An 11,907-nucleotide genomic window follows, 5' to 3' on the forward strand; every position below is an offset into this window, starting at 1 on the left:
AGGATAAGAAAGCATAGATTGGCTCCATGCATGGTCGGTGTTTTCACATCACTTTACATGTATTAAATGCCCATCTGCACAAAAATCCACAACAGATGACGTGGCGGTTCTATCCGCACTTCAACCGATAATGACGCTCTCCATCCGATGGGCGAGCCCTGTCATCTTCCATGAACAGCGCTAACCAATGGCCAATCGCCACACCTTCAAAATATTGTTCTATAAAATCGGGCAACCAAGCTTTTTTATTTGTTACCGGTATTTGGTTTATGTTGGGCAGGTGCTTCTGCTTTTAAATGCGTTGGACAAATACGTTCCAGGTTGTTTATAAAACTATTTTTTATGTGATAAACGGAGTTTCTTTGACTGTCAAATTTAGAGTTTCAGTTATGTTGTTTAAATTTAAAATTTTGGGATTGCTTGGAGGGGGGGATTGAAAGTTTCTTTCTTTAAAAGGAACTTCTATGTTTATTCGAAGTTTCTCAATTTTAAGACGAGTTGGACAGATTTTGGTATAATATTTTGAAAACAATTTATAGGGTGTTATATAATTAGGAAGGAGTCTATGTTTAGATTAGAAGCCTCTGTTTAAGTTAATATGTTCGGGGGATTGAATCTGATTTAATCTCAATGAATCTATTATTAACTCATCAATTCAACAGATTTCGTTTAATTAAAATTTTTTAGTAAAAATTGTGTAATTTTTTTAATATTGATGTTTTTCATATTATATTTTATTAATATAGATATTTGAAAAATTATATAATCTAGAATCATTTTGTTTTATTTTATTTTAGAATTATTGTATATTAATTTTTCTAATATATTTTAAGTATTTCTGTATTGAATTTTAATTATATTTCTAGAAAATTTTTCATTCATTATCTTTATAATTTTAATCTTAAATAAAATTATTTTAAGATAAAAGATACAAATTTTATTATTAGTTACACTCTATTATTGTAACTGTAATTTGAGCTCCAAAACATACATATATATTGAAAAACAAAATTATTATAGAACACTTTGTAAATATTATATAATTTATGAATATGAATGTTTATGATAATAAATTTTTATTATAAAATCATAAAATCAATTTAATTTTTTTTAACAAATATTTCATCTATTTTATAATAAATCAAAATACTCATTTAAAAAAAAATCTATGTAAAATAGTTCATATATAAAAAGATATATTATGAGGAGTTATATCAATTGTATTTTTCTTTATTTGCATTTTCCAAAGAATATTTTTTTAAAATTATTTAATAAATAAAATAATAAAATTTCAATTATACTTTACTTTTACATAAAATATTTATGTTAAAAAAGAGTTATTTTATTTACTTTTACCTTTTTTTTAATTCACCCACCAATGGTTTCCCATTAGTACATCGATTGAATCCAAGTCTGAGAGTCAAACCCAAGATCAATAGGAAACAAACCCACAATCCAAGCCAGCTACCTGTCTAGACTTGTTATTTACTTTTACCTTTACTTATAGATAACATACTACTTTAAAATACATTTTATTCATTTACTAACTATTTTATTATTTTAATTTAAAATTCATTTTATTTACTGGAAAACTATTTTATAATTTTAATTATTTTTGTATGCCATCGTTTTTTTGGTTGGCGCACTCATATTTCACCTCAAATCATAAAATATAAAATTATAGTTTCACCGTTGAGTCAGTCAAACGGAGTGGTAAAATTGACCGTCAAACTCGGCAACTCAGTGCCCCTTTCGAAACGAATTTCTGACGTGAAGTCACGGCACAGATTTCCCGCTAGGGAATCACTATAAAAACAGGCTCCCTTCTGTTTCAAAAGTTGCTCGTTCCTTGGACACCTGGACGACGACTTTATTCCCCGAAACCCCCCTTTATATCGCTTTTCTTAGAATAGCCGGTTTTCTTTTCCACAGGTTGGTGTTGAAATTATTGTTTTCTGCTTTCTGTTTTTTTAATATTAAATTAGCGATAGAGGCACGGCGGTTTTTGGGCTATGGTATTTAAGAACAGCGGGGCGGTATTTGTGTTGGGTAGTGGGATTTAAGGGCTGCCACTGCCCTGCAGAGGCCGCAGGTTCGAATCTCGATCGCTACAGTGGCGCTGCGGTCTAGTAGGGCTTTTAATTTCGTGGGCGTTTTGATTGGAAAATTTCTATCCATTTTGAAATGGATAGTTTGTTTGGGGATCAGTGAGTTGTGGATTTTATTTTTTAGGTTTTGCACAGGTACATTGCTGATAGAGCAAGTGAGCGAATTAGTTGGGTTTAGTTTTGTATGATTGGAAAATTTCCGTGCATTCTGTAATTGTAGTGAATTTTGGGGGTAATAGGTCCTGAACTTTTTAGTTTTGTTTTGTACAGGTATATTGCTGATCAGGCAAGAGTTGGGTTTAGTTTGGTAAATAAAATATTGGATCGTGAAATGGAAGTTGCTTGCTGCCACCCGGAAGCTACCATGGAGGATATGCATAATAAGGGGTTCAAGATGCATGGGTCAGTATTTAAATTAAGATCATTTTGCCTAAAACAAAAAACATCTACACAATTCATTTCAGAAATTGCTATCATGGTATCATTAATTGTATTGTGTTCTTCTACACAACATTTCCCATTCAAATCTTGTTTTGTTTGTATTTTGGTTTTTGTCTTAAGTTTGGGTGCGTTTGGGTGAGTTCTTATACATTGGAATTTTCATCTCACAAACGCGCTTTTTTGGGTTGTGTTTTGTACCCCCACTGGCGAAGATTTGTTCTTATGGCAATCTTTGTGAGTTTAATTTTCTAATTTTTGAAAATAAATTTAAAGTGTTAAATTTCATAATTTTATTATTTATTTTTAAAAATAAAGGGTCTGAAAAAGACCTGGGATAAAGTTGTGAAATCATCCACGTTTTTAATCCCACTGCTTGATTCATCATCAGGATGATGATGCGTTGAATAGCAGAAAACATTTCTTTAATGTTGCTTATGCTTTTGATTGCTCTCTTAGGCTGAACTCTTCTTTTCGTACATGAATTTTTATGCATACAATCTCTGATACAGAGGAAAAAAATTGTTGATTCCCTTGCCTGATTGTCAGGAAAAGTAATGAATTTGACTCGTAAATAGTCAGCTTGGCAATTCTCTGTGTGTACTAAGGCTTGGTTATAAGGTCAAAACCTGACGGTACTGAATTGAAACAGTCTAAAGGTAAAGTGAGATTTTATCCCATGTTTATGCAATGGAGTCCATATCTCTGTAGGCACGCGGAGAAGGCAGGGACCCAAAGAATCATATTAGCTTTCTATATCAAAGTTTCGGACACGACGATTTTTGTGGGAATTATTTTCCTTGATTTTGAAATCGAATGCTAATAGGACGTCATTTTGAGGGGCAAGAAATTGTAGTTTTGTAGTTCTCGGGACTCTTGAACTGGTCTATCGATGTTGAGAAATAAAAAATAGTCGGCTTATACCTAATGTATATTCAGCAAAATAAATCTTCTCTCGTAAAATTTTAGTCTGAGCGAACCGTCTTGGATATGCATTACTTCTTTTTATGTTTTGGTGTTTCAAGCCCTTATTAGTAGGAGTCAGGAAGTGGGCGCTTTTATGTCATTACCTTTTGTCCTAACACTTTAAGTGACATATACTTCACCACACAATTACTCACAATTTACTCCAATTCGGTCTTGCTGCCCATCCATTATTTACCTATTACACTCGTTTGTATAGAATTGAGTGGAAGGAATTTTTTTGGCCATTAGTTGTGTGCTCAAGACATTTCTAAGAATGGGCTTTCTTATAAACATTGCTTGTTTTTAAAGTTTGAATTCCAGCAATGCTGTGTTTCACTATTTGCATTTATAAGCATAGTTCCCTGTATTTCAAACTTTGTTAATTATTGTTAGAGGTGCATTAATCACTCTTTCTTCATTATTGTTTCTCTTCAGATAGATAAAGTTAGATATGCACAGCATGGTATTCTTGTGATTCAGTCCTTGTTATGCTGATGGTTGTTCTTTGATAATGGAGGTTTTGTTGGGAAGATAGTTTCTTGCTTTTGTTGTTGTTGCTGTTATGCCATGCAATGGGTGGCTGCTATAAGAGTCTGCTCATCCATTTAAGTTTAACCTTTCAGGATATGAATCAGTGGCTTTAAACTAAAATGCCTGTTGGCATAACCCTTGCACTGAGAAGTGCAATTGCCGGTGTTTATTCTGCCTTGTTTTCCCATACCTGTCAATATTAATGTATGTTTGTTTTTGCATGGTGTTTTGTACTATTTGTTCTGAGTCAAAACATCAATTATATACAGAAGAAGATACAAGTGTTATGTGCCAGAATGATTTCTACTCTTTTAACTTTTTTGATTTCATTATATAATATATACTGATAATGATAATTTATGGCAGGTGTTCACATTACCGTCGAAGATGCCAAATAAGGGCTCCATGCTGTGATGAAGTTTTTGACTGCAGGCATTGCCATAATGAGGCCAAAGTATGTCTCCATTTTTTCTGTCTATTCAGTCATGATCTTTGATTTTTTATTCTTTATTTTCCAATGTTAGGTTAAGATCACTCTGTATCAACTTCTAAACTTTGGGCATATATGTGCTGGCTTGTGGTGTGCCTAAATAGAATTCTATGGAGGTTGATGTACTTGACAGGCATGATATTCCTCGTCATGATGTGCAAAATGTATATTATCTCTTGCCCTTTCTTGTCAGATATTTTTTGTAATTATGAAATTATTTAGCAGGTTATAGCATTATAGTATTGAGTGGAAGTAAGACTTGAAAGATTTCTATGTTGCAAGTTTTAAAACTCTTTTCTACACTGCAGTTTTAATTTGTATTTATTCTATTTTGGCAGGTCATCTGTTCACTTTGTAGTACTGAACAAGAGGTAAGAAATGGATAATGATTTAACTTTTCATTCATGTTAATTTTTGTGCTCAATTCTATTGATCAATGTATTATGGTTTATACCTGATTCTGCAATTTCAATGGGTGCAGGTTCAACAAAACTGTGTTAATTGTGGTGTCTGTATGGGGAAGTACTTTTGTGAGACGTGCAAATTCTATGATGATGATGTATGTTCTAAATCTCTTTTAGTTTTTGTAGTATTTATTTTCTGGAATATAGTTTAGATGTGTTAGAAAAGCTTCAAAAAATACATACAATGTTCAAGGAAAAGTTTGTCTACCTTACTTCATACCAAAAAAAATGCATCAAGGCAATAAATTAGTTAAATCAAAAGCTAAAAACAGAACACAAATGTTTTTATTTCTAATGAAATTTATCAATATATTCTTTTCCAGGATTCAAAACAAAAATACCACTGTGATGGTTGTGGCATCTGCAGGTATATTCTCTTTTAAAATTGTTATCTCCTGTTCTTGGTAGACTTCAAATTACTTTGAAACTGAACATAGATGGATTTATTGCAGCTAACTCTGGCTATTTAATGCTATTTTTCAGAATTGGATTGAAGGATGAGTTCTTCCACTGCTATGAGTGTGGTAGGTTTCCTCTTGACTTTTGCTGGATTTATCAATTTCTCTCCTTTTATGGCAGTTATTTCAGAATATCAATAGATCAATAATAATATACTTTCTTTATGAACCTTTTTCCAGGATGTTGCTACTCTATCTCTTTGAAGGATCACCACCCTTGTGTCGAAAAAGCGATGCACCACAACTGTCCTGTGTGCTTTGAGGTAGGTGACACGATTTATAGTTAAAGCTTTAAATTAATACAAGTTTGATAAATGTAGCATAGATACTGCATTTTTATTCTACTTTCCAGAGATTATAGTTTTTTCTTTTTCCATAAATGTTTATAGGGCTCTTTCTATGCAGTTTTTGTTTGAGTCTATAAAGGAAATCAGTGTTTTGCCTTGTGGTCACACAATACACAAGGATTGCTTAGCAGAGATGCAGCAACATCGACGGTAAGCTATATTTAGGGCTGTAATACCTGAATTGAGACCTTGATATATATTAGTTAAGTCTGCTATGTAATATCTTATGCCTTTGTGAATCACTCTTGTTTTAAATAGCTTGTGAATGACACTTATAGGCTTCACTCCGTGAACACACTGCATTTTTCTGAGGAAATAGGTCAAATTACATATGTAGCTGTATTGTCTCGTATTCTCTTTCAAATGCATTTCGATCTAACATATATTTGTACTTGCAGATATGCATGCCCAGTGTGTTCAAAATCTATTTGTGATATGTCTACAGCGTGGGAAAGAATTGACCAAGAGGTAGCTATTTGATTATTACAACGTCTTTATCATCACGTTTTTAACATCTTTAAGTGTACTTAAGAAGTAAAACAAATTTTATGTAAAATATGCTTTTGTATGGTTTATGTCAACATTGATTTAGTAAAATTTGGAAACTGGCTATTAGATTATGGCAATCAGTTTGGCGAGTTTGTGTATTACTTTTGACTGTTTCATTTATTCTGTAGGTTGCTGCAACTCCTATGCCGGCAATTTACCAGAACAGAATGGTAAGATGACTAATGTTCATTTGATGTGATCTGGAAGTAGATTTGAGAATGTACCTGCAGTGCACTTAAGAAAAAATACAACACCAGAGTCTTGTTTATTCACTTCATTGTTTGCCTTTAAGCAGGTATGGATCTTATGCAATGACTGTGGAGTAACCTCTGAAGTCAATTTTCATATTATTGCACACAAGTGTCAAACATGTGATTCCTATAACACTCGGCAGACAAGAGGAGGCCCTGAAAATTCCTGTGCATCTAGAGTTTGATATGCTCAATCTTTGGTGATCACTTTCAACCTCCTGATGATGAGGAAGGTTTCTTATTCACAGCCATGAATAAGTTATTTGCTGCAAATTAATATGCACCGGCAGTGGTTCACAGAATTCATTGCAGCTGCTGTGTCTTTTGAAAGCGCTGCTTTGCAGCAAGCAAGTATTCAGCAGATCTAGCATGCAGATGTTCTGCATTGCTCGATAAAATGCTACAAGCCATATCTGTCTGTCAGACTCTCAGTCGCAGTATAACTGCAAATTTGTTTGTGATTGCGAACATTTCCTGATGAGATCAATGCAGTATTTAATTTCGGATATGATGTTGTCCCCACAATTTCATTTCAAAATTTTGCTTCATGTATGTTACGAAATCGCACGAGTGTTCACTGTTCTATTCAATTGACTCAATTTATATATTTTATCAAGGATTCCATTTAAAATGTCTGCCTTTTCTTAAGAATGAATTTGAATACACAAACTGATCATTTTTGTTGAGATTAGCTTTTAGAATGGTATGGGAACTTGAGTTCTTTTTGGCTAATGATGGCAGTGGATCTTTAGTAGACGTAGAGGGACATTGTTTTATTGCTGGTGTTAGGATGATTCAATTGACTTTGATATTCCAATGTAATTAACACGGATTTTACTTTCCCTTTGCATTGTTCACAAGTTCTATGCTACCTTAACAATAATCTAAGCCCACAAATTAATGCTTCTCACAGTCCGATGTAGTGTAACAAAGTAATGGTTCTAACTTCCCATGTGAACTTGGATTAGACTTAGAGGGACATTGTTTTATTGCCGGTGTTAGGATGATTCAATTGACTTGAATATTCCAATGTCATTAACACGGATTTTACTTTCCCTTTGCATTGTTCACAAGTTCTATGCTACTTTAACAAGAATCTAAGCCCACAAATAAATGCTTCTCACAGTCCGATGTAGTGTAACAAAGTAAGGGTTCTAACTTCCCATGTGAACTTGGATTGAAATCTCATTTGCTGTTCTGAAGAAATGCTATTTTTGTTTTAAGATGTTCACAACCGATTCTTATGCTTTAGACAGTAACTAATGGCAGGGATAAAAGAAGAAAGGAAATGAATTCATAAATGCACCAGAGGACGGATAGACACAAGAGTCACGTTGGAGAAACCTAATGCAGGAAAACCCTTAAGAGTGAAATCATGCCGCCTCATCTCTACCATCTTTGTGCAAATATACCAGTCTTATTGCCTTTTTGAAGCTTTCAAAGATACTAAAAGCATATCAATAGCATCATCCCAAACACTTCCAAATATTCTCCAAGTTATTGAATATTTCATTAGCATGCTTGATTCTTACCCTTAACCATTTTAGTTGTACGGTCTTCTACAAAACTTAGACGCCTCTCGACAATGCTTCTAAGCATTTGCATGAATTGAATTGGGTCTTCTATGAAGTATTAGGATATTTCGTGTTAAGGGATAAGCATATGAATGAATAGGCGAAAATCTAGAAGATAGGAACTTGAAGAGCTAATGTTCATTTGGAAGCATAAACTTGGCACGTGGACTATTTGGCAGAATGCATCAATGTTGTCTTGTAGATTTCAATGATTACATGGTACATAACCAACATGTGAAAATTCTATTGAAATTACTGATTATTAAGCTCCTATCTAAACATATTATTTGACTGCAGAAAATTAATTCACTGCAAATATTGCAAATAACACACTTGCAATTTCACAAATAAAATCACAGGAATAGAGAAAGAAATACACAAAACAATAATAAACACAATAATTTTGGACAAACTGTCTCTGGAAAAACCTCGAAGGCAAAACTAGTTCAGCAGATGAGGAATTTTATTAAACTTCAACAAATCAAGAGTTACAGAAACTGTTTGTCTCTTATAGATAGAGCTCCGGCAATAGTTTTCTTCGAAAATTCTTCCCTCGATTTCTACTGCTGAAATTCCAATACTGCTGCATGCAATGCTATCACCGCGCCCTTGCTATCACTGCAAAACTTTCTCAAAAATTGTATTCTCCAAATGCCCATCGATCTCCTCTTATAGTCTCTCATTGAAAAAATCAACGGCCACGATCTAATCTTAATGGCTAAGATTATCTTGACAAGTACTTTTTGGAGGTTTCCAATTACTTCCTAGAAGTCGCTAGAGAAAAATCAATAACTACATAATAACTACCTATTAATTATCTTGGGCATGCATGGAGACACTTGTTTGAGCTATACAAACTAACACTCACTCTTAGCGAGGAAGGTATTCTTCATGACACTTAACTTATCTTTGAAGATGATGAATTTTGCCTTTTCCAAAGCCTTTGTCAAAATGTTTGCTACTTGTTGATCTGTAGGTATATACTGTAGTTCAACAATCCTCCACAAAACACAGGATTCTCAAATAATCTAATGCAACTTTCATTGTCACAGTGTATCACTGTAGTCTCAACCCTTTGACCAAACAAGGCTACCAATAACTTTTGAAGCCATATAGCCTCACACATTGCCATGGTAGTTGCTTTGTATTATGCTTTTGTAGAACTCAGAGCCACAGACTTCTGCTTCTTGCTATACCAAAAGACAACTCTTGATCCCAAACTAAAGCAACACCCTGAAGTTATTTTCCTGTCAATTGTACTGTCTACCCAGTCTGTGTTAGTATAGCCTATCAACTTGATTCCATCACCTCGAGCATATCTAATCCCGATTGTACCACACAAATAACTCAACACATGCTTTGGTGCTGTCCAATGCACTCTCTTTGGCTCAACCATGAATTGACTTAGAGAGTTTATTGCAAATGATATATTTGGCTTGGTGTTGAGAGTTTATTGCAAATGATATATCTGGCTTGGTGTTGATCAAATATATGAGAGAACCAATCAACTGCCTATATAAGGTGTGGTCTACATCCTTCTCCTTGGATGTGTCTATCTTCTTCCAATTCATGATCATGGGTGTAGACATGGCTCTGTAATCCTCCATCCCAAACCTCCTAAGATTTCGATGCAGTATTTCCTTTGCCCAAGGAAAATCTCTCCATCTGTTTGCCACACTTCCATGCTTAGAAAGTAGTGCATAAGTCCCAAATCTTTCATCTCAAACTTTGCTGCAAGGTCCCTTTTGCACTCCTCTATGAGCTCCAGTGAACTTGTTAGAAATAAGTCGCCCACATATAGAACAAGAATGAGAACCTCACCCCCAACCACCAAGTTGTAGAGGTTAGCATCCGCCTCACTCTTCACGAAGCCCATTCTCTGCAAGTAACCATCAATGCAATCATACCACGCCCTGAGAGCCTGCTTGAGCCCATTCAAGGCTCTCTTCAATCTGCACACGCGGGTCTCGCTTCTATGTGCTACAATGCCTTCTAGTTGATCTATGTATACCTCCTCTTTCAACTTACCATTAAGGAATGTCGTCTTAACATCCATTTGATGGATCTTCCATCCCATCTGTGCTGCAAGTGAGATCACAACTCGCATAGAAGTATACCTGGCCACGTGAGCAAATGTCTCCTCATAGTCTATTCCTTCCTCCTGAGAGAATCCCTTGGCCACAAACCTTGCCTTGTATTTCTTGGTGCTACCATCTACACCATGCTTGATCTTATAGATCCAACATGATCCAACCACTAAGATCCAACATGATCCAACCACCACCCCATCTGTCAGTCTAGGCACAACCTCCCACACATCATTATGCATTATTGAGGTATACTCCTCAACCATCGCATCTCTCCACACCTGCTATTGTGTAGCCTCCTGATAGCTGGAAGGCTCACCATCTACCAACTGATTGATTAAACCCATATAGTTGTTATATCTGGCAGGTTGTCTCCTGCTTATCCTAGGAGCACCGACAAACTCTTGAGTATCTCTATATGTCTATTGAACCTCACAATACCTGTTGCCAACTATAGAGGATGAAATATCAACCCCCATGTCTTCTTAATGCATCTCTTGGATTTGTTGCATATGTTGCTCCATATTCTATGAAGTCTCAATACCCAAGCCTGTGCTTGTGCTAGTAACTATACTTGTGCTTCGCTTCCCCTAATCTAGTTGAACAATCCTTGGAGATTCTACTGGCTGCTCACTTTGATCATCTGTTGGCAAATCTCTAAGCCTCCTAAATTCCTTGTCCTCCATGAATTTGACATCACGATTGATTATAATCATCTTGGTCCTTGGAATAAATATCTGATATGCCTTTGAGGTCTTGCTATACCCCACAAAGTACCCCTTCTCTGCAGTCTGATCTAACTTGGAGTGTGTATCCCCTGGATTGTGACAATACACCAAACTTCCAAATATCCTAAAGTGACAGACATCTGGCTTCTTCCTAGTGAATGCTTCCTTTGGTGTCATCTTCCCCAATACCTTATGTGGAACCCTGTTTTGTATTTATATTGTCATATTGCATGCCTTTGCCCATAAGTAACATGGCATATCCTAGTCATACAACATAGCCTTTGCAACACATTGTACCCTTTATCTTGAGGGACAAATACAAAATCAGATTCATACCCAAGCCTAGCACATGCAACACATCATGAATGGGAATCAACTTGCCATTCTCCCTCTGAAATAAAACAGACCCTTTCCTAATTGGATTAAGTTTGGAGTTGTTCCCCATAGAAATCTGAATTCTGATGTCCTCCTCCTTATAACTGGAGAAGTACACTCTAACAACCTGTCATATGAAATGATGCCCCACTGTCTATATACCAAACACCCTATGAGGTTGAGCTAGTCAGACAAGCTATGAGAGCAAACTCATCCTGCATTCTACTAGAAAGCTCATCTACACTTTCTGAAGCTGTCGTTTGCTTCTCGCCTTTCTTTTCATTTTTCTTTCTTTACGGCCAATTGTTGACATGGTGGCCAAACTCGTGACAACCATAACATTTAATCTTAGACAAGTCCTTTTTCTCTTGTCATCTTTTGGATTCAAACCTTTGCTAGATCCCTTCTTTGCTTTCCCTTTTCCTGCTAGGGCCACGTTTTCTTGTTTCACCTTACTTTTCTGACCTTTACTCCTGGTTCCACTGACAAGATTTAATCTAAGCTCCTCCTAAGTGAGATCACTCCATAGTTGATCCCAACT

General features: G+C 35.3%; 1 protein-coding gene across 3 annotated transcripts; it reads left to right on the forward strand.

Moving 5' to 3' along the window:
* The first annotated feature begins 1,775 nt into the window (after positions 1 to 1,775).
* On the forward strand, positions 1,776 to 7,110 carry LOC131073785 (E3 ubiquitin-protein ligase RZFP34). 3 transcript variants are annotated; one of them, XM_058010287.2, is made up of 13 exons: positions 1,776 to 1,932; positions 2,379 to 2,510; positions 4,410 to 4,497; positions 4,638 to 4,697; positions 4,872 to 4,904; positions 5,015 to 5,092; positions 5,321 to 5,364; positions 5,481 to 5,521; positions 5,636 to 5,718; positions 5,861 to 5,952; positions 6,201 to 6,270; positions 6,480 to 6,521; positions 6,647 to 7,110. In XM_058010287.2, exons 2-13 carry the CDS (start codon positions 2,440 to 2,442, stop codon positions 6,785 to 6,787), a joined length of 843 nt encoding a protein of 280 aa, XP_057866270.2. In that variant the 5' UTR covers positions 1,776 to 1,932; positions 2,379 to 2,439; the 3' UTR covers positions 6,788 to 7,110. The 3 variants fall into 3 exon arrangements, with proteins under 3 accessions (XP_057866270.2, XP_059073064.1, XP_057866269.2); XM_059217081.1 differs by lacking the exon at positions 1,776 to 1,932 and adding an exon at positions 1,995 to 2,263; XM_058010286.2 differs by lacking the exon at positions 1,776 to 1,932 and adding an exon at positions 1,996 to 2,243.
* The last annotated feature ends 4,797 nt before the right edge of the window (positions 7,111 to 11,907 follow it).

Source organism: Cryptomeria japonica, chromosome 1 (assembly GCF_030272615.1).
Source record: "Cryptomeria japonica chromosome 1, Sugi_1.0, whole genome shotgun sequence".
Classification (NCBI taxonomy): domain Eukaryota; kingdom Viridiplantae; phylum Streptophyta; class Pinopsida; order Cupressales; family Cupressaceae; genus Cryptomeria; species Cryptomeria japonica.